A 25,142-nucleotide genomic window follows, 5' to 3' on the forward strand; every position below is an offset into this window, starting at 1 on the left:
CGAAGGTGAAAGGTTAGTAGATTTAGAGATGACTTTGTTAAGCTGCATCCTAGTACAACGTGAGGCCACGGCTTGTTAGCAATCCAGTCATCCAGAAGCTTTGTTTTTTCCCCCAACATTGAAATCTTAATTTCAGTTCCTATTTCATTTTCTTCTTAAAGCCATATTCTGTATTTAGGGGAACATCTTTTACCTCGTAAAAGAAGCTTTGTGTAAAAGAAAGAAGGGCAGAGGGCCAGAACGTCTTTTCATCTAATCAATATAAATAGAAGCAACAAAACACAAATTCTACACATTTTAAAGGCTCTTTGGGCTTTCAAGAAAAGTTCTAACCACTGCACATGGCTGACAGATGGGTGACGTCTGTTGTCAGGGTCTGAGCCGGACACCTCCCAGCTGACTGTTCCTTCACAAACAGTTAAAGGGGCTCACCAGACAAAATATGGCTTTAAATTGTACACATCTTCAAGCCAGCGCTTACCGCGTGAATTTAGACAACCTTTCTGAGTACCGAGAAGCAAAGCGTCCATGTTGCTTACATTTTCCAGTTTTTTTTATTATTATTAATCATTATTATCTCTCACCATGAAAAATCAGCTTTCTTCCCCTCCCTTCCCTCCCGCATCACCCCTCCCCCACCCTTCCCAACCCATAAAAATCGCACTCTGACAGCCTAGTGAAAACCATTGCAAAATCCATCTGGGGGGCATGCACAGTTGCAGCATTGTTGTAAATGATTTCTCACTCTACTAGAAAAAGTTACATTGTCTTAAGGTAACAAAACAGTTCTTTTGTGCTTTTCGATTTCTTTGTTGTTTTTTTTTCTTTTTTTTTTTCCTTTTTCTTTTTTCTTAGAATGTTAGTGATGACTGACAGTTCTGGTGCACAGTTACAATGTACAAGTGAAATGAATATGATTTGCATTGTTAAGGCATCCAATCTGCTGGTTTATATTTATGTGAAAGACAGAGGAAATATACAAGCAGACTTAAGAAAGAAAGTATGTTCATTGATTTCTATGAAGTTTCTCCTCTGAATGTAACGCACAAAATGCGTCACTCCAAAGGGAGAGATTCCATGCATATTAATAGAGTAAAACAGCATTAGTTTTTTCTTTTTTTCTTTTTTTTGTAAGCTTCCAAAGCAAAGGATACATTTCTTTCATCTACAGAACTAAATGCTACAAGAATAATATGCTACTATTTTTTTTTCTTTTTGCCATATATTGGGACTGGGGAAAACTTAACTTACAAATAATACAAAAATAGACAATGGCTTTTGGGTGGAAATTTTAAAAAAAATTGAAGCATGGTTTAAAACAATACTAAAAATAACTATAAATGAAATGTTTAAAAATCACATTGAAACAGCTAATACAACTGTAGGTGACCAAACAAAAATCTCATTTCTCACATAGCAACCATACACAATAAAATAAACTGGGTGTGGAAAAGGGAGGAAGAAGGGGAAAAAGCAATGTACAAATTCCAAAGATAAATACATTATTTATATGGATATTTTACAAAATCCCATTTAAAACAAAAAACCTTTCGATTAACCTAGCAACTATGTGCAAGCTAAAGGTGGTGAGCTTTTTCCTTCCTCTTTTTTGCAAAATATGCAGTAAAATCTTTCTGTGATATTGAAAACTGTCTTAAGACATTAAAATGTATAAATAGAACAACAACTTTGGCAAAAAAATCACAAAAGATCTACAGTATTTATAACTACATACAAAAACATAACAGCAAAGGAAAAAAAAATATCACCTAAATGCATCCTCAGAGCTTTGCTGCATCTTTGCTATTTATCTTTTAAGAACACTTCCCAGATAATGAGAGCAAAAATTTCCACAGAACAGAAAACTAAGTTTTAGAGGTCTCAACCTTCTTTTCCATTCCCCCCTGTTTCCTTTTACTATTAATTCCAAAGCACTTAGGCTGTTGTTTCAATCTCTTATGCCACAGATGGTAAGGGTCAATGGGTATAGGCGCTCTCTTGAATGGGAAATCGAAATGTGGGCCATGTTGCTTTTGTCAGTTTCTGGAGTATCAGTATGAAGTCAGTATTTTGTGTGAGTAAACTTTGAACTTGGAAATGGCAGGGTGTGAGTGAGATTTTGGCTTGATATGTGGACAGCATAATGTGGAGCTCTGTGCCTGAACCCTGTTATATGAAGTCTCGGAGGAGAGTCAAGATTCACAGGCAGTGTGGGTGCCACTAAGCTCTCGAGAGGCTGCGGGCTTCAAAAGAGGTTGGCAGACGTAAAAAGAGAGTGATATCAATTTAAATATGCAGTTTTAACAATCTGTCTAGAGGCACTGGACATTTGAGTGGAAGGGGAAATGTAATCACTTACTTCGCTTTTTAACTTTCCAGGTTGCACTTATTTACACAGTTACTTAAGACAACAATACAAAAGAGATAAATAAGCTTGCACTGCTAAGGGGTGGCATGTTAAGTTAGATACTGAAAATGCACTGGCTGAACTAACTACCATTGGATATGCTTTAAGGCGCAAAAGCCGACCCTTAGTTTTCTAAAAATATCTAACTGGCATTCCTATTCTGTCCCATACAAGCTTGGTGGTGGTGGTTGTTGGTTTGGGGTGTGTTTTTTTTTTCCTTTTGTAACTTTTTTGTAAATATCTCACTTCATTCTCCCTTTACACAGCTTTAAAAACATCATAAATTAAAACATGGAGTCTTAAATATAGTGTCCCTTGTACAGAGCTTTCCGGTTTATAAAAGACCAATGATTGCAGAGTTAAGCTTAAAAAAAAAAAGGAAGAAAGAAAGAAAAGAAAAAGAAAAAGTGGATTTGCTTTTATCAACACAGAATAAATATATCTCCCCAATACTTGGGAGGTACTACTGTAACCAACACCCTGCACTTGAAGATCCCTTCCAATTTCAGTATTTGCAAGGTCGGTGATTTTTGTTTATTTAAAAATCTGCAGTTATTGTGATTCCTCTTAAAAAGGCCTGAGTTAAAAGTTCCACTCTGGGACTTGTATCAGATTACTCGCTGTAGCAGAATCCAACCTCTTCATTAATAAAATTCTTCAAGGCATTTCTTTCACATGGGAGGGACAATCATGCCAGATATCGCTGTTGAAAGAGAAGACAAAAGTCAATGGTTTTACATCCAAATTTCTCACTGAGGGGAGAGGGGAGAAAACACCCACACTCTACTGCATTAGCTAAATATTCAAAACGGATGTGCTCTCCTCTTCTTTGGAATGAGTTTTTGTCATAAAACATATATGTAGTTTATTAACAATTTTAGAGGTATGTGTACACATCCTTAACAGAATCAAATATCCTAAATATCCCCCTAAATCTGATTTCAATTTTAAAGCATAACTGAAACGCCACATAGTTCGAATACCATTCAGTAAATTGCAGCTCGAAACCTTGCAAAACAGAGTGTGGATATTCTGTTTGTCACTCCTTTTTTAAAAAAAAGAAAAAATAAACAAACACACAACAAATGCACCCTTTTAATTCCCAAATATAACAACTAGCCCATCTCAAGTACCAGCAATTTATATAGAAAGTCTCTGGTTCCCTCTGTGCTTTGTATTGCTATGAAGACTGGAAGTGAGAGCAGCAGTGTTAGCACCTTCTTCTCAATCCGTGGTCCTGGGAGAAGGAAGGGCAGCCAAGGCAGACATCGCACAGAGAACAGAAAGTGTGGAGGGGTGGAGAGAACAAGTCTGGATGAATCTGCAGAAAGTGTTCCTTAATACTGCTTCTCTCACTGTTTCTAGAGTGCTCTGAGCATGCTCCTAGGAAATTATAGCATAAGGAAATCAGAGTGTGGTCCTGAGCAAAGAAAAGACCGTTTGAGCAAATCGAAAAGCTTTCCATGTTTGGGGTTAGGAGGCCACACAGAACGCTGCTTAGAGAGCCTGGAATCAGGCTGGCCATAGTTCCATCCAGGTGGAATATTCAGTGAACGAGGTAAGCCTGGCCTCACCTGAGCTTTCTCACTTATCTGTAGTGAGTTGCTGCTTAGCTGCCTACCTCGCTTACTTGGGCACGCCATTCCTGCCAAGGGTAATAAATTAGAAAATAGGCTTTGACTCTATGAGAAGGTACTGTGTAGTTGGGGCAGAGACTGAAATTCAGGCTTTCTCAAGAAGCTGCAGGTTTGACCTGGTGACAGAAACATGAAATAATTTACTGTAGATTAGTAAGGAAGCCTGAGCTTACCTTGCTGACTGGTAACCCACCCCAGCTCCAATCTGGCCTTGCTCCTTTAATGAGACAGCCCCCTTTCCTCTGAGCTAGGTACATGTCTCTATCAGCACGAGTCCCTTCTGTAAGGAAATGGAGTCAATCACAGCCTTTAGATTTGCTGGAGTTTTTAATGAAATAGCACTTGCAACATGCCTAATGTGGTTCAGCCGGCTCCTATCAAGCTCCCAATGTTGTTGTTGTTGATTGTCGTCAAGTCAAGCACAACTCATAGCAACCCTAAGAACAACAGGCCTGAAGCCTTTCTATAACTATCATCATTTATCAAAGTTCACGGAGTTTCCAGAGGCAATACCCCAGGATCAAGTACCATCGAGTACACCCTCTTGAGTCAAAGGAGATCCGTGTTCCCTGTTTCAGTAACTGCTTTTGCTAAAAAAGTAGATATCCAACTCTTTCTTTTAAGTTGCCTCTGAGTGAACCTCTAACCTTTAGAATACATTATTAACAGTTATTCCTCCCAGGAAATCCCAACAGAAGTGAGCTGCTGTTATTATTAAACTGTTACTCGGCCAATAAACTTGTATGTGGCCTCATGTGCCAATTGCTTAATTTCTTTGGGCTGTATTTCTCCTTCCATCAAACAAGCATAAACCCACAGGGATGGGTGTAAGGAATAAAAGGGGTCTGTGAGAAGAAAAAAAAAGTAAGAGTGTGGCAACTTAGAAATATATCAAAATGAGGGAGAAGCTCACTGGAGAAACAAGCAGCAGCCATCTTTGACTCCCAGTGATGGCTCAGTGTCTTGTCAGGGAGAGAGAGAAGTCATTGCTTTCTCTCTCTTTTGTTTTTCTTTCCTTTCTCCATACCTTTTCATTCTCATTGTGTTTCATCCAATCATTCTCATACATTGTGTTTTATAAACTTAACTCCTACTGAATTATGCCTACCATTATCCTCTTCTTAGTTCCCTGCCAGATAGTTTCCATTTCCTTTACCCCTCCCTCCACTCACCAAATTGTACAACCCTATGGTTTCCCTCCCCACCCATTCTTACCCCACTGTTCCCACCCCTTTCCCCCTTGAACTCCTTATACGTTTTACTAGTTATTGTTCTATTTTTATAGTAATGTTCTTATGCAGTATTTGTCCTTATGAGACCGAATTAGTTCACTGAGCAAAATGCTCTTCAGTCTCTCCCAAGTTATGTAGTAATTAAAAAAAAAAATCATTGCTTCTGAGTGTTGTGTAGTATTCCACTGTGTGAATGTACCACAATTTCTCAATCCATTTGATTATTGTTGTACCTTTGGGCTGTTTCCATGTTCTTGTGATTGTGAATAATGCCATATACCAATGAACATTGGAATACAAATGGTCATTTGTATCTCAGTTCTAATTAATTCAGTGTGTATTCCTTCTGAATTTAAATTAATGTTCTTGATGGTGATGTTCTTAATGGGTCTAGGATGTGACCCTCCTAATTTCCTCAATATCATATCTGAAAGAATGTTGCCCCTGCTTCCCTTTTTGAAATCAACATAAGCTCAAACTGCAAGGTGAGGCTCTGAGCTCTGTGGTCTTCACACCATTCCTACCTCCCCTCCCCCAGCTCTGACATTTCAGATTCAATTAAAAACAAGAAAAAAAATATTTTGCCAAACACTTTTTCCGTTAATTTTTAAACCCATCTGTATTCACAAGGAAATTCAATCCACATGTTTCTGATTCATTTACACGTAAATCATCCAAATGTTGTTTTTGCAAGAGCCGTTTTGCCGTCCAAAGCTCCTGGAGTCTTTTTTTGTAAGCCCTCATAAGCCTTTTTTCTTAGAAACAGGAAGTTGTCTCTTGCCAAATGCAGGCCAACTCAAACCCCCAAAGATTTGGGATCCGTTGGAAATGCATTTCCCCCTAAAGATTGAAGCAGTCCTGGGTTTGACTGAGAAGGTAAGCTAGCCATTTCCATCCTGAGCTGCAAGCTGGAAATTCAAGATGATGGAGTGTCTAAGACCAGGGAGGGTCTTTGCAGTGTGACAGCACAGTGTGGCTTTCTTTTTGTAAGGTTCTACCACCCAGGCTGGAGGGAGGTCTACATATTCTTATTAAAGTAGACCTTTCAGAGGGGGTTCTTTATGGCAAAGGAAACAGGGCTATACCTACATTATACCCCTGTCCACTCAGGGTGTCCAGCAATAAAAGGTAGCTCCCTACAGTCAGTCAGACAGCTGAGGTGGTGTCAATATGACACAACACAATGTGGGAAGCTGACAAACTTCCTGCCAATTAGGTTGGTGGACTGAACTAAAATCTATCATTTTGGCCCTGAAAATATCCCACGTGACTGCTCAAAAGGGGAAAAAATTATTAAACAGCATTGGTACACGGATAATGGGTCAAATTAATTAGATATTCATTAAGTCGCGACTTAAAGTTGCAATACAAATTATAAAGCCAAGTTAGCTAATGTGCTAGTCTGTAGCTAACAAGGCTTCCAGATCTGGACTACAGAAACAGTGAACACCAGAGCTCAGGAAAGGGGCACAGGACAAGGCTTGTGGGGTGGGGACCACAAGGGTGTGTGTGTCTTCAATTGTCACCAGCACCATCAACAACAACAACTCAATGCCACAGAGTCAGGACCTACTCACAGCTGAACCTTCAGGGGGTTTTCTGAGGCTGTAAATTAGAATACGAGGGAGAGTGTCCGTTTTTCTCTCTTGGAGGCACTGAGTGGATTTGAACCAGCAGAGTTCCGCTAAATAATGCCAGACGGGAAGATTTGCTCACAGGCAACTTCTTCTAAATTTTCTCAAGGAAAACTGAAGATGTAGATTGTTTGGGGTTTTTTTTGGTGGGTTTTGTTAATGTGGGTTTTTCACCCCAACCATCATTACTGTTGGTCTCCACAGCCTTTATGTCATCCCAGGTAGTAACTCTGGACCCATTAATTGTTCATGTCCCTGTTCCTTAGCTATGGTCACCACTAATACATCTTCTCCCTCAATGCAACTGCCTATTCCAGGTATTTCACAAAAGTGAAAGCATACACTATTGGTCCTTTCATTGTTGACTTGTTTCACTCAACACAGTACTTTCAAGGTTTCTCTATGCTGTGGAATGCATAATGATAGACACAAATTTATTTTTAAGATTAAATAGCCAAGTTTGAAGATGTTAGCAACCAAATAAAACAAAAAATGTAAGAGTACCAAGAGGTATATTTGGTCTGCCTACATTTCCTATCATTCCATCATTGGTCTTAAACTTCTTGGAGCAAGTTATGAAAGGCACAGACCCGTCTCTCTAGCATCAGGGCTATAGGCACGTACACCCTGGCTGCAGTATATGCCATCTGGAAGGGGATGTCAATCCTGGAAAGCTTCCCCTGGACTTTCTAACTTCCAGATGCAGAACTGTGATGACTCGATTCTGGGAAAAGGTCACTATTTGTGGCCTCTGAGCGTAGGTCCTTCAAAAAGGACCTCTTTAGAAAGGACTTGCACTGCATGACTACAAGGTCACTCCCAGTTTTAGAAGTTATTGTCATATCTGTGCTGCAATCATGAAGATTAATTAAGTGGGTGAGAGGGATGGGTGTCTAAGAGTTGGAATGTTCCAGAAATGCTGCTGGCGTGCTGACTTGCCCGAGTCAGGCCCATGGAGATTCCCATGAGGACACCACACTCGTGGGGAGGACGTGAGCCAAGACATCACAAGACTGCGGTGCCCTGACACTCTTCCAGCAGTGAGGCCATCACGTTCTCTGACAGCAGCTCAGCAAACTATTGGTTTGAAGGACAATGTATTTTCAATTATGGTTGCGACATGTTGATAAGAACAAAGCCAAAATGGAAAGTTTTACAGGGCTGGGAGTAGTTGGAGTGAAAGCATGGAATGTGGTCTTCCCCACACAGCACCATATGTGTCAGAATTATGAGCTAATCAGAACTACAGGGAAGGAGCTTGCAGAAACTGAACATATGCAGGAGATGAAGACAATTCCATGGGGTTTACTGCCCAACTGCAGATCTCTGAAATGGGATGGGGCCAGGAAGCCTGGGCTTCAAGAAGATAAAGAAAGGAAAAAAAAACCAAACAAAAGCTGAGTATGGGGGTGTCATTTCTATGAAACTCCCCTGGCTATTTTAGTTCTTAATTTTTCATTGCAGAGGCTGTCCAGGGCATGGTGAGAGTTAGAATCATTACATTGGTGGGGTGGTGGCTAAGGGGTTGAGATGACATGGTGACAGCTTCCTTGGGTTGCCTCTCTCTTGATTAATGAAGTCCTCTGAGGCCTGAAATTGAACAGAATCCATGCCCTTGGAGCATTATGGGAAAGGAGGGTAAATATCCAAGTTCAATGAGTGCATGTTGTTGCTGATTCAAAAATCAGGCTGACAAGAGTTTGGGGATTATCATTTACCAATTATTTCATTGAGGTAAAACTGGAAGATTTCTTATCTGCATTTTTGCTCTGTAACATCTAAATAGAACTTCATCATCCAAAATTTTTCATGAAATGTTAATTGGCCTTAGAGTTAAGAAAAAAGTTCTGTGACCAAATAATTTTGTAGGAAACAAAATGGGATTGTCTTTCTTGTTTAACGGCAGGAAATTTCCAAGTCTTTAATGAACTATGTGCATTGTTTGTCTCCTGAAGAGTCAGTAAGCAGTATTTTCCAAATTTGTCTGGCCACAACTGTTGTTTTTTTTTGGTTTTTTTTTTTTTAAATAGAACATCCTGTGGGACTCCGGAAGTGCTGAGATAAGAATTACACTGTCCTAAAAAATGTCCAGCATATGGTAAATTGTTGAACATTTTATCTACCTGGGAGATAGTTAGAATCTATGTAAAGTGAATGCTAAAATAAATGTAAAGTCATGGAGCTTGGTATTTCCACTTGAAGAGCCCATTTTAAACCTTTTCCCTGGCTCTCCTACTCCAGGAGGAGTTACTGGAAGCCAGGATACTGTTTCCTGCATATTACCTGGAATGTTTCTGTCTCTATCCCTTGGTTCAGGTTATTTTTAATGTATAAAATGTCCCCTTCTCCCCAGCTCTCCAATTCCCAATGTTATGCATTTTATTCAAAGCCCAGTTACAAGGCAACATTTTCCAGGAGGCTATTCTCTCTCATCTCCCTCTCTTCCCACAGCCAGGAATACAGCTTCTCACATACATCACTGCCCTGTTTAATTTAGTGTGTGTCTCCTCTAACCCAGGAAAAGTCAGGATTCTGTACTTCCATGGACCTAACTCAGTGGGACATGAACAGTGGTAGTAGTAATCGCTCATGGTGACCACATGGGCCTATACTCTTGAGATCAGACTTTGATGATCCAGTAGGTTTTCACTGGCTGCTTTTCAGTTGTCAGATCTCTCTGCCTAGTCCTTCTTAGTTAGGAAGCTCTGAGGAAGCCTGTTTACTGCCATAGCAACCAGCAAGCCTCCACTGGCAGCTGCAAGTGTGTGTGACAAAGTGCAAAGACTAGAAACTGCACCCAGGGTCCCATATAGAAAGTGTGAATTCTATCACTGAACCATAAATGTAGCACAGGAACAGAGCAAACCCAAACTCAGCCCAAACACACTGCCTCCAAGACGACTTCAACTCAATGCAATACTCCATCAGGTTTTTGAGGCTGTATATCTTAATATAGCCCATCTTTCTCCTCTATAGCAGCTGATGCACATGAACTGCTGACATCCTAAATTAGCAGTGAAATATGCTGCAGCTCCTTACCACTGAGCCTACAGAGTTCCCCGTTGTAAGCATTGTTGTTGTTGTTATGGACCCCCAAGTTGGAACCAACTCATAGCTGACCCTCCAGTGGATTTTCAGAGGCTGTAAATCTCATGGAAGGAAATTTCCCATCCTTCTCCCATGGAGCCATTGGTATATTTCAACTACATGTCTTTAAGTTGGCAGTGCACCACCAGAGATCCTAAGATAGAATAGGAACTTAAACAACAACAACATCATCTCTACTCAACAACAGCACAGGGATTAAACAACAGGTCAGTGTGCCTGGGTTTTAACTTCAGACTCCCAAGTGTACTAGCTATGTAACTCTTGCTGAGACATCTTACTTCTTTCTGGGTCTATTTCCACCTCTGTAAAATGGGGACAATAAACAGTCTACATACATCACATGGAGGTTGGGATGAATAAATGAGGCTGGCAGGAGCCAGGCTGGGAACAAGCGTCAGCTGTGCATTCTTGTTACCTCCTGTGGGTTCACTGTGCTGGCCTGTGGATGGAGCCACGCATGCAGCAACCACATGCAGCTGACAAAGGCGTGGCAGAATGATCTCCAAGGAGATGGCTCAGGAACACAGAATGATGCACACTTAGCTGGGTAGTAGTGTGAGGTGACTAAACCTTCCTCAGAGAAGGACACGATACTAGGAAGGGTGGAAAGTCGACCAAGGGCCGGAAGACCTTCCACCAGGTGAGAAACAGGCTTTTGTGTGTCAGTACGACAGAGTGTGAGGATGGCACAGTATAGAATAGGGTTCTGGTCTTTTATTCATAGGGTTGTTATGAGACGTATATGAGACGTACTCGACTCACGGCACCTAACAACAACAGCATCAAGCCTGTTGAATACTTAAACAGCTAAAAACATCTCCTTTAACCTTATTTACAAGGTCAGTTTCTTTAGCAAACTTCTTCATCATTTCCCGTGTCTTACTGATAACAATTCTGTATTAGATATGTCCATATGAACTTATTGTTGAACTTAGTCATCTTGTTTCATTGCTATGCAGTCAAAACGGACACAATTGATGCTCAAGGGAATTTTCAGAGCCTATGAACTCATGAGAAGAGATTGTATACATTTCTCATGTGAAGGAGTTGGTTCATATCATCTGCCTTTGACACCACAACTCTCTAGACCAACAAAGTTCCGTTTGAAAAAGAGAAGGAGATATAAAGTAGAGGTCCTTAACCTCACTGCCATACCCACTTCTATGGTTTTCAGGGTAGAAGTCAGTTTAGAAAGCCAAAGAGGATGCAATTCTTTAGCTAAACCTTTAGAAGTCCACTGTCTAAATGAGACTTTTCTCAGGGAGAACCTCAAGATTCCAGACAGAAGACTCCTGAAGGAAACAGCCCCTGGCTAATCTTCTCCACATTGCTGAGAAGTTTATAGGATGTTCTGAGTATTTCTGCCCAGCCTGGTGAGTGTGGTGGTTGGGAATGGAGTGAAAAGAAAGTATGTGAAATGTAAGATACCAAATTCCATACCAGTCTCCACCAGTTGATGCTGACTCAAGCCCCGTCTACTGCTCATGTGTCATAGGAGAACTGTGCTCTGTGGTGATTTCAGTGACTGGACTGTTAGAATTAGATCATCCGGTCTTTCCTTTTAAGGCACCTTTGGGTGGGTGAGAACCTCCAACTTTTTATTTAGCACGCAACCACACAACATTTACACTGCCCAGGGTCTCCTCAAGGAAGATGGCGACAGTTAAATTTTACTCTGATTTCTCTACTTAGACCTCCACCACTGCTGTCCCTCTAAAAGTAAGGATGTTGGACACATGAATGTGTTGGAATAACATAATCTCCTCTCCTCCAACCCTATATTCTAGATGCAGGGTCTGGAGTAACGGAGAGCTTGGAAAGACTCTGCTCAATTAGAGGGTAAGGACTGTCTATGCAAGTCAGTATTGGCTGGGATAGGGCTTTTGTGATGTTGGATGCCATCAAGTTGGCTCTGTCTCAGAGTAACCCTGTGGACAAGAGAACATAACCCTCCTCTAACCTGCACCATCTTCACAAACTCTTCTCTATTGAAATCTTTTTTTTTCCAAGTGCTGTGTCAACTCATGCGCTTGGTGTCTTCCCCTCTTTTGATGACTCTCTACTTCCTAAGCAAAAAGTCCTTTGCCAAGGACTACTCCTTCCTGACAACATGCCCAAAGCACGTGAAGCAGAAGCTCACATTTGCTTCTAAGGAGTATTCTTAGCTGCTTTTCTTCTAATGCAGACTCATTTTTTTCTTTCATCAGTCAACCAAGGTGGAATGGTGGGCCGTAACGTCAGAACTGACCCATAGCTGATCCACCAGCAGGTTTTTAGAGGCAGTTCATTGCACAGGAGGAGACTGTCCATCCTTCTCCCAAGGAGCAGCTGGTGGCCTCAAACCATGTGCCTTTGAGATCACAGTGCAGCTTCTTGCCACTAGGCCACCAGAGCTCTTGATTTCTAAATAGCAGAGCTTTTGTACCACCACTCAACTGCTGATTAAAAATCTCCTTAGATTTGGGTTTTAATATAAAATCTATGTTTAGGAAGGGTTATGACTGGAAGCTTAAGAATGGCAGATTCTGCTTTCCCTGTATTTTATCATTGCTTATAAGCCTATATGTTATGTTCTCTTATTCATTATATTCCTCATTTGCTGGGTATAAGGAGTCTGTGTGGCACAGTAGTTCCAACCACTTCTTGGAAGAAAGACATGGAAGTCTGTTTTCATAAAGATTTACAGCCTTGAAAATTCCTTGGGACAGTTCTTTAGAGTTGCTATGAGTTGCAACTGACTTGAGATCAATGAGCTGTGGGGCTGGTTTCTTTTTTGGTGGGGAGATCCTGATTTTTGCTGGAGGAGTATTTGAGGATGGAAAACATTGTATTTTGCTTTAAAAGAGCCAGACTTGCATAGATTGTTGGCTGTTTCCTACCACAGTGTATTCTTCTTGACACATTGTTGTGCAGACACATCACTTTCCTCACCCTCGAAGAAGATGGACTGACAAATGTGAGTCACAAAGAAGCGTGACAAGAAGCCATGAGCAGCATTGGCATTTGGCTCTGGTAGGCACAATTGCTAGTTGTCTTTTGAGGAAAACTGAAGAATCTTTTGAAAGGCTGGTTGTTGTTGTTCGGTGCCACTGAGTCACCTACAAGTCCATAGAGACCATATGAACAACAGACCTTAACCTTACTCTAACCTGGACCATCCTTCCCATCTCTGACATCCTCAAGCTTATTGGTTTAGCTACAGTATCAATCCATCTTATTGAAGGTCTCCCTCTCTTTTTCTGACCCTCCACCTTTCCCAGAATGAAGCCACACTGTGGAGTCACAGAACATTCAGTCCTGGCACCACCGTTCACTAGATAGCACGTATGAATAAAATGAGCCTCTATTTCTTCATCTATATAATGAGAATAGGGCTGACTTCATAGGCTTGCTAGAAAAATATCCATTTAGTCATCTGTGTGGTATCCAAAAACTGAGCACATGTGCATATAAATATACACGTCCTTACACATAAGAAACAGGGCTGAGCATGCCAGTTCTCCTGGCCTAACCGTGGCCTCTTTGCTGCTCATCAACAGAGACTGGCAGAAAGGCTCGCCGGGAGGACCATAAATCAGGGAAGGGCTCGGATCCTGCTGGGGTTTAGTCATCTCCACCATTTACCAGCTGTGTCCATGGGCAGCTACTTATCATCTACAGGTTGAGTTCTTCAAACAGAATCATAGTCATTTTTATACTTATCAGGAAGTTGTGAAGGTTAAACAAGACACAAACCTAGTGTTCAGCATAAGGCCTGACTCTATTCAGTACTCAATAGATTGTCACTATTTCATGATTTTACTTCCTCCCAACTTCCTTGGAAATCTTGGATTTGCCATTCGTACATCTGAGAAATGGGAGAGGGGGGATCACACTCAAAATTCAATGCCCTCGATTCAGAGTTGACTCCTTCCAGGGTTTTCAGAGGTTGTAAATCTCACAGAAGGAGAAGACTGCCCATATTTCTGTCACAGAGTAGCTGAGGAATTTGAACCACCTCCCTTTGGACGGACAGTACAACTTCTTAACCCACTAGGCTACCTTGGAATGAAATGCTTGGGAAATGGAAAGAGAACATTTTTTTTTAAAGTTGACTTTGAGTCCAGCTTCTGCCACATAACAGTTGTTAGACATCAAACAATTTGGTTATCTCACTTTAGAGTTTTCCCATCTGTAAGAGAGTTCTCTGAGTACTTAGCGCATCATTTTACACATCATTCTGAATGAGCAAATCATTCTGAATGAGGGTGGCAGGTAAACAGCACAATTCCATACTCAGTCTGAGAGAAAAATATTTAAGATAGTAGACCCACTATTTAAGTTTTTCACCCTTCTCTCTTCAAACCAATATAGAATTCACTTCTATTACTTTTAATTTTCCATAGTGGGAAGACGACACATTTTAAATATGAATCTGAATATGATACTGGCATTTTAAGGGACAATGACTGCAGCAATGGGCTCAAGTATGATGGAGGTGATGAAAATGGCACAGGTTAGGACGGATCTGTTGTTCATAGGGTCTCTACAGGTCATACTCCACTCTACAGCACTTAACAACAACAACAACAAGCAGCAGCAAAGCTCTTGTCTTTGCTTTAAGATTTAAGATGCTTCAACCTCGGGGCTGAAATGGCTCGTGGGCCACCTGCTCCCTCCCCAACCCACACGCCTTCATTTGAACACAGGCAACAGGAAGGGAAGGGTGAGTGACCTACTTCAGGAGAAAGCCAGTCCTGGGAGAGACCCTGCATTGGAGAACTTGCTAGAATCCACAAAACACTGGTCTGATAATGACGACAACAGGGAATGAGAGAAGAGAAAAGAGAAACGGTGTAATTAGTAAGTGAAAATCATATTCTCCAGCAAAGCCCGAGCCTATATCTGAGGGTAGTTGCCTCTCCCATGAGCTGAAAGCCACTCTTGCACATGAGAGAGACATAGGTTAGGGGCCAGGGCACAGAGTGAACACAAAACAAGCAGAAGCAACTTGGTGAAAAGAGAAGCAGGCGGGCAGAGAAACTACAATGGCCACAGAGAGGCACTAGCTCCAGCCCTGGAAGGACGTGGCCAGAAAACGGAATCTTGATTGGTGAGTGAGGTCCAGGTCTTACCTTGCAGGCTGTTCCCATTGGTGCTGGTGCAAGTGGGAGGCGGGGAAGTCTGGGGTCTGACAACTGGCGCGAAAGCACTCTTCTGTTTCACAGCAGAGACCATGTTGGCTGGTGAAAAGGAGAAGATGCCGGAGGAGCTGCTGCAGTTAGAGGGAAGGCTTGTGGAGGAGGCCATGGTGGGGCTGGATGGCACAACTGAAAAAACAGTGGGAAAGGAGAAGTCATGTCAGCGCTGCTCCGGGCCTTAGCCTACCTCAGCTCAGCAACCCCGTCTGATGTGCGCTTTTAGCTTAGTGTCTGTACTGTCTGTCCAGGTCACCCTTTGGTACAAGTTTGTACTACATCTTACTGTGGTTGGTCTTTTAGGTGTTTATTGTGGGGCTTTTAATGGTAAGAACCTGTGCTGCAATCCCCAATGCACGCAGTTAGATGCTCTGCGTCAGGATGGGCAATCTCCTCCTTTGCAATTAACTGCCTCTGAAAACCCACTGGAGGGTCAGCGATGGGTCAGTTCAGACTCAATGGTACTCAGCAACAACATTAAGTACGTATTGGTTAGCAACTGAGTGCATTACTCATTTGTCCCACCAATGCAAAGACTCACTGTTCTACTTCCATTCAGAACCCCTCAGAGCACAGTCCTCTTTCTACACAAACAAGGTTACCAGGAATCAGAATCAACTTACTGACAACAGGTTTACCATGTGCCAGGCAATATGCTAGGCACTGGAACACCCCAGGTGAGGAAAAGGACGTGTAAAATAGCAAAGGGGGAGCGAGAGTGAGGCCAGCTCAGTGGAGGGAGGAAAGGGACCTTGGTGGTCAAGTGGTCAGAGACTGCTGCTTTGAAAAGTTCTTGGGAAGCATTCTAGAGTCACAACTACCAGTGTCAGTAAAGAATGTGAGAAAGATGAGACAGGAGGTCTCATCTCAGCATGAGATGATGAGCTGACTGATGCAATAAGAGAGAAGGAGGATGAGTTGGAAGAACTCATACTAGACACCAATAGAGGCTCTGTGTGTGTGCACCCTGCATCCTTATATCCTTATTCTCTGATTTTCTACACTGTGCTATGAGATCCTGAAGGAGACAATTATACTATGCAGTTCCATATTAGAAGTAGAAGTAGGCAGGAAGGTAGGTGGATACACTGTCACATGAAACTTCCAATTAGTAAGTAATAAGGCAGAAACCTTATGCAAATACGCACAGTCTGGTGTCCAGTGGTGGTTGTTATTAGGTACCATCAAGTTGAGCACAAGCCCTAACAACCCGAAGAACAACAGATCTGAACCCTGTCCTATTCTGTGCCATCCTCACAATCTCTGACATATTTTCATTGCTGCAATCAGTCTGATGAGGGTCTTCCTCTCTTTTCCTGATCTTCTACCTTTCCAAGCATGATGTCCTTCTCCAAGGAAGAGTCTCTCCATGCAACATGCCCAAAATATGTAAGACAAGGCTTTATCATCTTTGCCTCCAACGAGTACTCTAGCTAAACTTTCTCTAAGACATATCTGTTTGTTATTTTGGCAATTCATAGGATATTAAGTACTCTTCTCCAACACTATTGCTCAATAGCATCAATTATTCTTTTGTCATCTTGATTCATTATTCCAACTCTTAGATGCATAGCAAATGATTGAAAATGATTGAATCTGGCCTGCTTAGTCCTCAAACTAGCATCATTGCTCCTTAATAATTCGGAGAGGCCCCTGACTGCAGACTTTCCCAGTGCAATATATCTCCTGGTTTCCTGACTGCTGGTACCAAAAGTGTTGACTATGGATCCAAGTAAGATGAAGTCATTGACAGTCTCAACCATTTCTCCATCTATCATGATACTGTCTGTTGGTCCAGTGGTGAGAATTTTATTTCTTGATATTAAGATGCAATCCATTTGAAGGCTTTATTCTTTGATCTTTTGCAGCAAGAGCTTCAAGTCTTCTTCACTGTCAGCAAACAAGGTTGTGTCATCTGCATCATGCATATTATTGAAGAGTCTTCATCTGATCTTGATGCCACATTGTTCTTCACAGAATTTGGCCTTTCAAATAATTTGCTCAATATGCAGAGTGAATAGATATGAAGAGAGGATACAACCTTGACAGACACCATTCCTAATTTTAAACCATGTAGTGTTCCTTGTTCTGTTCACACAAGAGCCCCTTGGCCTAGTATAGGTTTCGTACAAATGCAATTAAGTGTTCTTCATTTTAGTCATAATTTTCAAACAGTTAAATGCCTTTGCACAGTCAATAAAACACAAATAAGACACTCTTATGAGATTCTTTACTTTCAGCCAGGACTCATTTGATATCAGCAATATTATCCTTGGTTCTATCACTCTTTTAAATCCAGCTTGAAATTCTGTCAGTTCTCTATCTATGTACTTTTCTAGCCATTTTTGAATGCTCTTCAGCATTATTTTTACATGTTTTATTAATGATATTGTTTTATAATACCAACATTCTGTTGACTCACCTTTGCTGGGAATGGGGACAAATATGGATCTCTTCCAGTCAGTTTGCCAGGCAGCCATCCTCCAAATTTCCTAGCACAGACTGATGAGCGTGTCCATGGCTGCATCTGTTAGTTGATCTGTTAGTCAATTGGTACCCTTCATTTCTGGGGCCTTATGTTTGGCCAATGCCTTCAGAGCAGCTTGAATTTCTTCCTTCATTATAGACTCTTGATCATATGGTAGTTCCTGAAACATTTAGGCGAAGGCCAATTCTTTTTGATACTATGAGTGCTGGTATTCACCTTCTTTTGATGCTTCCTGGATCATTCAAGATTTTGCCTCACAGCATCTCTTAGCATTGCAACATGAAGCTTGGATTTGTTTTGCAGTTCTTTCAGCTCAAGAAATGCCCAGTGAGTTCTTCCCTTCTACTTTCCAATTCGAGCTTTCTGCACATTCCATTATAATACTTTTACTTTGCTTTCTTAAGCTGCCTTTTGAAACCTTCTGTTCAGCTCTTTTACTTTCGCATCTCTTCCCTTTTTGTGGCTTCTTGATGCTCTAGTGCAATTTTCAGAGTCTCTTCTGACATCCATTTTGGTTTGTTCTTTCTCCTCTGTCTTTCTTATGACTGTGTTCTCTTCGTGGATGCTATCCTTGATGTCATTCCACAACTCATCTGACCTTCAATCATCGGTGTTCAATCCTTCAAATCTTTTCCTAAGATGATTTTTAAATTCAGGTGGGATAGAATCAAGATCATATGTTTTTGTAAACTTGTTTTTATTTCTTCAGTCTCAATTTGAATATGCACATGAGTAACTGATGGTCTATTTAGTCCACACTCAGCACCTGATTACTGATATTCAGTTTCTCTAATGATTCCTTCCATGGATATAGTCAATCTGATTTCTATGCTATCCATCAGGTAAGATCCACTTGTAAAGTCACTGTTTGTGGTGTTTCATTTTAATTTTTAAATGGTATCTGAGATTAACAAATTATTGAACATACAAAATTTGATCAGTCTATCACCAAGTCCTCACTTTCCGACAACCACTAATTCTTCATTTTTTCCATCTTTCGTATTCTAGTCATCAGTTATTATTAACATACCTTGCCTGCATATGTGGTCAATTTTGAACGGCAAAATTTGGTAAAAATCCTCATCTCTTTCTCTTTAGCTCTAAATTTAGGACTGTATATTTGAATACTAGTCATATTAACAGGTTTTTCTTGTATGCATATGGATAATATCCTATCACTTTTAACATTGTAATTCAGGCTAGACCTTGAAATTATCTTTTTAACTATGAATGCAACACCTTTCTTCTGTTTTTCATCCTCTGGATAGTATGACACGTGATTGTCTGATTCAAAATGGCCAATGCCATCCATCTCCCCTCAGTAATGCCTAACATGTTGATGTTCATGCATTCCATTTCACTTTTCACACAACTTCTAGTTTTCTAACATTCATACTTTGTACAGGGTATATTCTAACTATTTAAGGATTTTTGCCATTGTTTATCCTCATTTTGATTGACTTCCAGTCTGATCTCTACCTTTAATGCTGTAACTATTTGTATTCTTCTATTGTTCATAGGGCTCTGAGAGGCCTATCATCATGGCCAATCCTGCTTTCTAGCTTCTCTTCATCTGGGAGCTCCATTAGTACCTGTGCACTGTGGGTGAGCCTTTTTGTATTGATGATGCTGGTGTAAGGGAGCAATGTAGGAATTAGTGAGGGGAAAATCTGTCAGTTCATGGGAAGGAAACTAGCTGTATCGTGTGGAAGAGGTTGGTCAGTGCATGTTTCTCTATCTGCCACAGTACTCTCAACCTGGCCTTCCTTCTTTGAAGTCACCAGTAGCCATTGAGTTGACACAGTCTCATGGCAACTCCATGTGTGTCAAGAGCAGACCTGTGCCTCAGAGAGCTGTAAATGGCTGATATTTTTCAGAATCAAATCATTAGACCTTTCTTCTGGCACATATCTAGGTAGAACTTCTAATCTTTTAGTTAGCAACTGAGCACATTACCCATTTGTAACATCAAGGGTCTCCTCTGAGTACTAGCTAATACCAGCAGTCAGAAAATCAAAAGGCAAATTGCATTCGGAAAATGTGCTGTCAGGGACCTCTCCAGAATGCTGAGAAGCAACGATGTCAGTCTAGAGACTACGGTGTGCCTGATCCAGGCCATGGTCTTTGTAGTTACTTGCTATGTATCAGAGAGCTGGACAATGACTAATGATGACAGAAGAAGAATTGATGCCTTTGAGTTTTAGTGCCAGAGAAGAGTCTTGAGCATATCATGGACTACCAAGAAAACTAATCAGTCTATCTTGGAGAGGGTGAAACCAAGTTTCTCCTTGGAAGCTAGGATTTTGAAGCTCCATCTCACATGCTTTGGGCACGTGGCCAAAAGTTACCAATCCTTGGAGAAGGACATCATTCTCAGAAGGATAGAGGGGCAGCGCAGGAGAGGAAATCCCTAGATGAGATGGATTGACACTGTAACTGGGGCAATGAGGGGTAGGTGTGTTAGAGTCAGTGAGACTGACTTAGGACAGGGCAGGCTTCAGAACTGTTGTACAAAGGGTTGCTATGAGTTTCAACTGACTCAATGGCATTTAACAACAACAATAATAAGCTACTGTTTGTTTTATGAGGCAACCCTCTGACACCCACTAAGCCCTTCATACTCAAGATCAGTATTTTCCTATATCTGGCTCCAAATGTCTACATTTCTTACAGAAAATTATGCATACTACTTAATGATTTTAAGTCACTTCATTCAAATTCTAGGCACTTTCTGTTTTATTATTTATATTCACAAGCATCTTGGTATCTTTTTTACTCTGTGCCACCGGATTTGAGACCCAACTGCACTCTTGTTACACTACCTGAGCAAACTAAGCAAGCTGAGCCACAAAAGATGGCTTCAAGATCTGTGAAAGGCCCATACAAGAATGTGGTAACGCCAGGACTCAAACCCAGATTCTGTGCTCTGTTATTTCTTCTCCCCTTCAAAGGGAAAATCTGCAGAGAGAATGAGCCCCTTCTTCTGAGCCCACCAGAACCCAAAGAGCTGCCTGGGTGGGTGGTTTTACCTTGTGTCTACTGATTCTAGAAGTTAAGGAAGTGAGAATTGCCTGGGTTACAGACAGCAATTGCCAAAAGGCGGGGAATGACCCCTTGTAATCAGGCCCCAGCACGACATAATCCAAACGCACCAAATGCTTTATGGAGCAGAACCTAGAGCCGCTATCCTCAGAGTTTTCACAAACATTCTCTAAACTGTACTTTTTCTTTTAATGAGGCCAGCATTTTTATACATCTCTTAGGATTTGTAAATGTGAAAATACGTTCAATAATAACACCCATTTAAATTGCAAAACTCATGCACTGGAGGTTTGATTTTTAAATATTCGTAGACTTGAAATCCTGCTGGTTCACTGAGGAAGGCAATTAATCTCGTTGGCAAATGCGATCATTATGTGTATTTAGAGGTGGGGGGCTTGGGGGTGGGTGGTTAACTGAGGAAGGGGTGAAATATAGTCAAGCAGCTCCATTTGTTATAACATTATTAGTTATCAGCTACCACACCAGAAAGTGTGTTCACCAGTGGAATGTCTTATTTTATATTTTTCATTCTGTTTGGAATTTTTCAACATGAGTGGCTTATGAATAATTAAATATTATGGAGGCAAAAATTCAAATCAGCTGAGCTTTGTGTTTATTGTTTTATTTGCATTTATGCAGATAAAACCGTCCCATCTGAGAGCCGATTTGAGAATTTAATACGAGATTCGTGAGCATTGAGGAAATCAATTAATGGAAATTAAATGTTGGAAGTTTCACAGTCTGACAGATGCAATCTCAGGCTGCAGTCACCTGGTGTCTGCCCGGGCTTGAGAGCAGAGCAATCCAAGGCCCTAAATTGAATTGCTACCATATAGCAATTAGTTTATTGATTTAATTAAGAATGCCACCTTTTAATTTTCAGGTCATGATTGAAACATTTTCTGATTGAGTGCATTGGAGAACACTGAAATGATAGATCTATGAGAAACAATGCTTTGATGAATCATAATTTAATGCAAAACTGACCCCAAATGTGGCCTCTGGAACAGACAAGTTATGCAGATTATTGGAGGAGAATTTTAAATGTTCAGTAGCTTCTGATTTCAAACAAATAAAAGCAGAACTATAGAACTTAGTACAGACTGAGTACAGAAATTAACCCAGATAGGAATATTAAGAAATAATGTCAAATATATATCTACATATATTGATAGATAGATAGATAGATAGATGATAGAGCTAGAGCTAGCTAGATAGATATAGGTATATACAGATGTATGGAATTGCGCTGCCAACTCAAAGGTAGACAGTTTGAATCCACCAACTCTTCCAAGGGAGAAAGATGGACAGTCTTTTCCTGTGAAATTTACAGTCTCTGAAACCCACTGGAGGGTCAACCATAGTCAATTCTGACTTGGCACATAATAACAAAATACAACATTTATACTTTAAGAATACTGTGTATTCCTTTATGTCTACTTAGGAATCACTTCTGTTTAACAGCTAAGAATCATCTTGCCTCTTTCCAAAAATGAGCACTTTCCACTATTCCACCACAAAAGACTGCGTAATTACTCGTATTTTCAGCCAAGGCTCATGTATAAGTATAATGAATATTCTTTCTTTTAACATCTTTAATCCTAATTTCTACAAATGTTTAGGAATTTGGCATTTTAAGCAATCAGAACAGATTCCCACACTGTCCAAAAATGAACGTAGTTATCCATGACTCTTCCTCAGAGGGAGATCAAGATATTTGATAGATATGAATGACTGCATGGCATTTTGTAGATAAAGAAGCTAAATCATTGAAGTTCCTCAGGTACAACTTAAATATTGCACCAAATAATAATACTACTAATAATATAATAATAATAATAAGCTTTTAAGCTAACTTTCTTTAGGACAGAGATAAAATACTAAGTAACATTTCTTCTTATTTGGGTGTTTTATTTTTCTAATCTTGAAGGGTTTCCAGGGGGGGAAAAAAGAGGCTTTTTTATGTGTGTGGTTTTTGGTTGCTTTTTTTTTTTTAATTTGTTGGGCTTTTTTGTTTAAGTATGCATAAAATTAAGGGGGAGGGGAATGCAAGCATTAAAAAAAAACCCACTAAAAAAGGTGTCCTATTTCTATAGGAAGAGATTTCAAGTTCTAGACTTTTGACTACACTAGATACCACTACTGCACGATATCATCATTATTGCTCTAACTAGAATTTAGACTTACTGAATGTGCCTCTCATGAGATAGGCATGAAAAGCTCGTTATAGCCTTGCCTTATCTAAACCTCAGGAGAGCTTCATGAGGTGGATACTAGTTCTGTCCAGCATACAACTGAGAATACTAAGGTTTACAGAGATGACCTTGTTAATGGCTACTTGTTAATACCTAAAAGAAGAAGTCAAATCCATCTCCATCTGCTTCCTGCAATTGAATTTTGATTAGGGCTTTGAATTAGTTCAACCAGTTATAGTCGTGGCTGATGAAGCAGAATGAAACGAGTCAAATTTGAGTGATGATGAATGATTATCTAGAACAGGGGGGAAACTATAGGTAGAATTGCTGGAATGGGAGAAAAGTTGTAATGAGTCCATTCAGGAAATAGAAGAGAATGGTTAATTGTCAGGTCTGTGAAGAAACATTTTCAAAGGGATCTTGTCAGTTGTCCTCTTTGAACCAAGCACCATTGTTTCTGACTCTGTCAGTAGAGAATTGGTTGCTACGTCACATACATACACACACTCTTCTTGTTTTCTAAGAGAGGGATTAACTGTATAGCAGGGCATCAACTTCTCATTCCCCCCCCCCTCCCATTTTGCTTGTCTGGTTCATGAACATTTGAAAAATTCAGGTTCATTATGGTTTTGCTTCATTGGCTATGTTGAACTGGAAGAATCAGTTTGAAGTCCTGACTCTGGTGGTAGCATTTCAGGGGGGAAGGTGAGCAAGAAAGAGCGGAGGTTCTGTTGGTGGCAGTGGAACCTCTACCAGTAACCCTCGGCCAGTGTCTCGTGTGACAGGGACTCTGGCAGAGCAGACATACACAGTGGGCCTCGAAGATGGATGCTGAGTCCTTCAGTGAGAATGTGCAGAAACGCTGGACACACACACACACACACACACACACACACACACTTACTGGCGTAGGGTGAGTTGGCAGCTGAGCCATTAAGGAAGGTTGGGGAGCCGCCCAAATTAGACATCGCGGCCGTGCCGTATCCGTTCATGCTTGTGGTGACGGAGTTATAGTTGGTCTGCTGGGGGGTGGTGCTGGGCACGTACCCATGTGGTGACACGCTGCTCGAGTTGCGAGTGAAACCTGAAGAGTGAGGGCAAAACCAAGAGTGAATGAGGGGTTCAGAGGGATGACAACACTGGAAGATTATTTGGGGAGAGGAGTCCTCTGATCCCTGGCCCCTTACCACAACCCAGAGGAAAGGGGTGGGTGATTCATGTGCACGGATGGTGGTGCTAGCTCTGTGATTAAAATGGGAAGTGAGCAAAAGACACATTTCTTGGGAGATCATAAATACTAAGCAGGGCTTTGAGGAGTGGCAATGCGGGGCCTATAAATTATCATTTTGGAGCAGAAATAAATCCCAATCTAAGAGATGTATCCTGGAGTTAACAGGTTTCTATTCCCTGGGTGAAAATGATGTGCTTTGGCCTCTCAGAACTTTAATTCCAACCCTCTTTGTGATCTGTCACTCATGGTTTATGGTGGAAACTAATGTCTAGATGGCTAAATGCATGCATCCTCTTAGCCCCCTATGCCAGATTACCAGGTGTGAGAGCTAGAGATCCCAAACTCTAGAACAACATTTGATACACGCAGATAAGGGATTTTTATCTTTGTAACTAAAATATTTTTTTAAAATGAAAAATTTTTCCATGCTAAACAAATGACAGGTGAAAACTCAATATTGGGAGGGGCCAGAGAACAGGAGAAAAGGACAAGAGCAAGCTTCTGACCCTGATTGGTGGCTTGTGATGCCTCAGAAACGTTCACGGCCAGCTGCCCACTAAAGGAGTTCACACCCATCATTCCTGCGTGAACTGAGGTGTTGGCGAGCGCTGGGAGCTGGTTGTGGTTGCGGGGGACACTGTACAGAGCCTCTGCAATGTCTGCTGCTCTCTTCAGGATAATTTCCTGCAAAGGGAGGGGAAAAAACAAACCACCTTTTAGCTATCTCCAATCATATACTCCCATTTCCAGAGTGCTTTCTATCAGGAACGGTACTCAGGGTTTCCAATACTTTTAACTCCATCAACTTCTGTAACTTTTCCCAAGATTTGTATCATCATCGTCAGAGTATCCATATCACACGTGAGGAAGAGAGAATCCGAAACAACATCCTGATGAAGGACAAGCTCCTATTTGAGGTCAGAAGCCCCATGTGTGATTCTGAAAGCTCATTCTCTTAACCATTCGTGCATATATGGTCCTCTCTGTGTGT

General features: G+C 41.0%; 1 protein-coding gene across 1 annotated transcript in view; it reads right to left on the bottom strand.

The window, feature by feature from the left end:
- Positions 1 to 2,855: 2,855 nt before the first annotated feature.
- The window catches only part of EBF1 (early B-cell factor 1), a 527,426-nt gene continuing 505,139 nt past the window's right edge, over positions 2,856 to 25,142 (bottom strand). The window contains exons 13-16 of the mRNA XM_006897033.1: positions 24,658 to 24,835; positions 23,825 to 24,004; positions 15,133 to 15,327; positions 2,856 to 3,110 (exon numbers count right to left, since the gene is read on the bottom strand). Coding sequence (XP_006897095.1) covers positions 3,079 to 3,110; positions 15,133 to 15,327; positions 23,825 to 24,004; positions 24,658 to 24,835 — 585 coding nt within the window. The 3' untranslated portion in view covers positions 2,856 to 3,078. The remainder of the gene's footprint in view (positions 3,111 to 15,132; positions 15,328 to 23,824; positions 24,005 to 24,657; positions 24,836 to 25,142) is intronic.

This window comes from Elephantulus edwardii, unplaced genomic scaffold (assembly GCF_000299155.1).
Source record: "Elephantulus edwardii isolate Elephantulus edwardi_28Jun2011 unplaced genomic scaffold, EleEdw1.0 scaffold00197, whole genome shotgun sequence".
Lineage (NCBI taxonomy): Eukaryota > Metazoa > Chordata > Mammalia > Macroscelidea > Macroscelididae > Elephantulus > Elephantulus edwardii.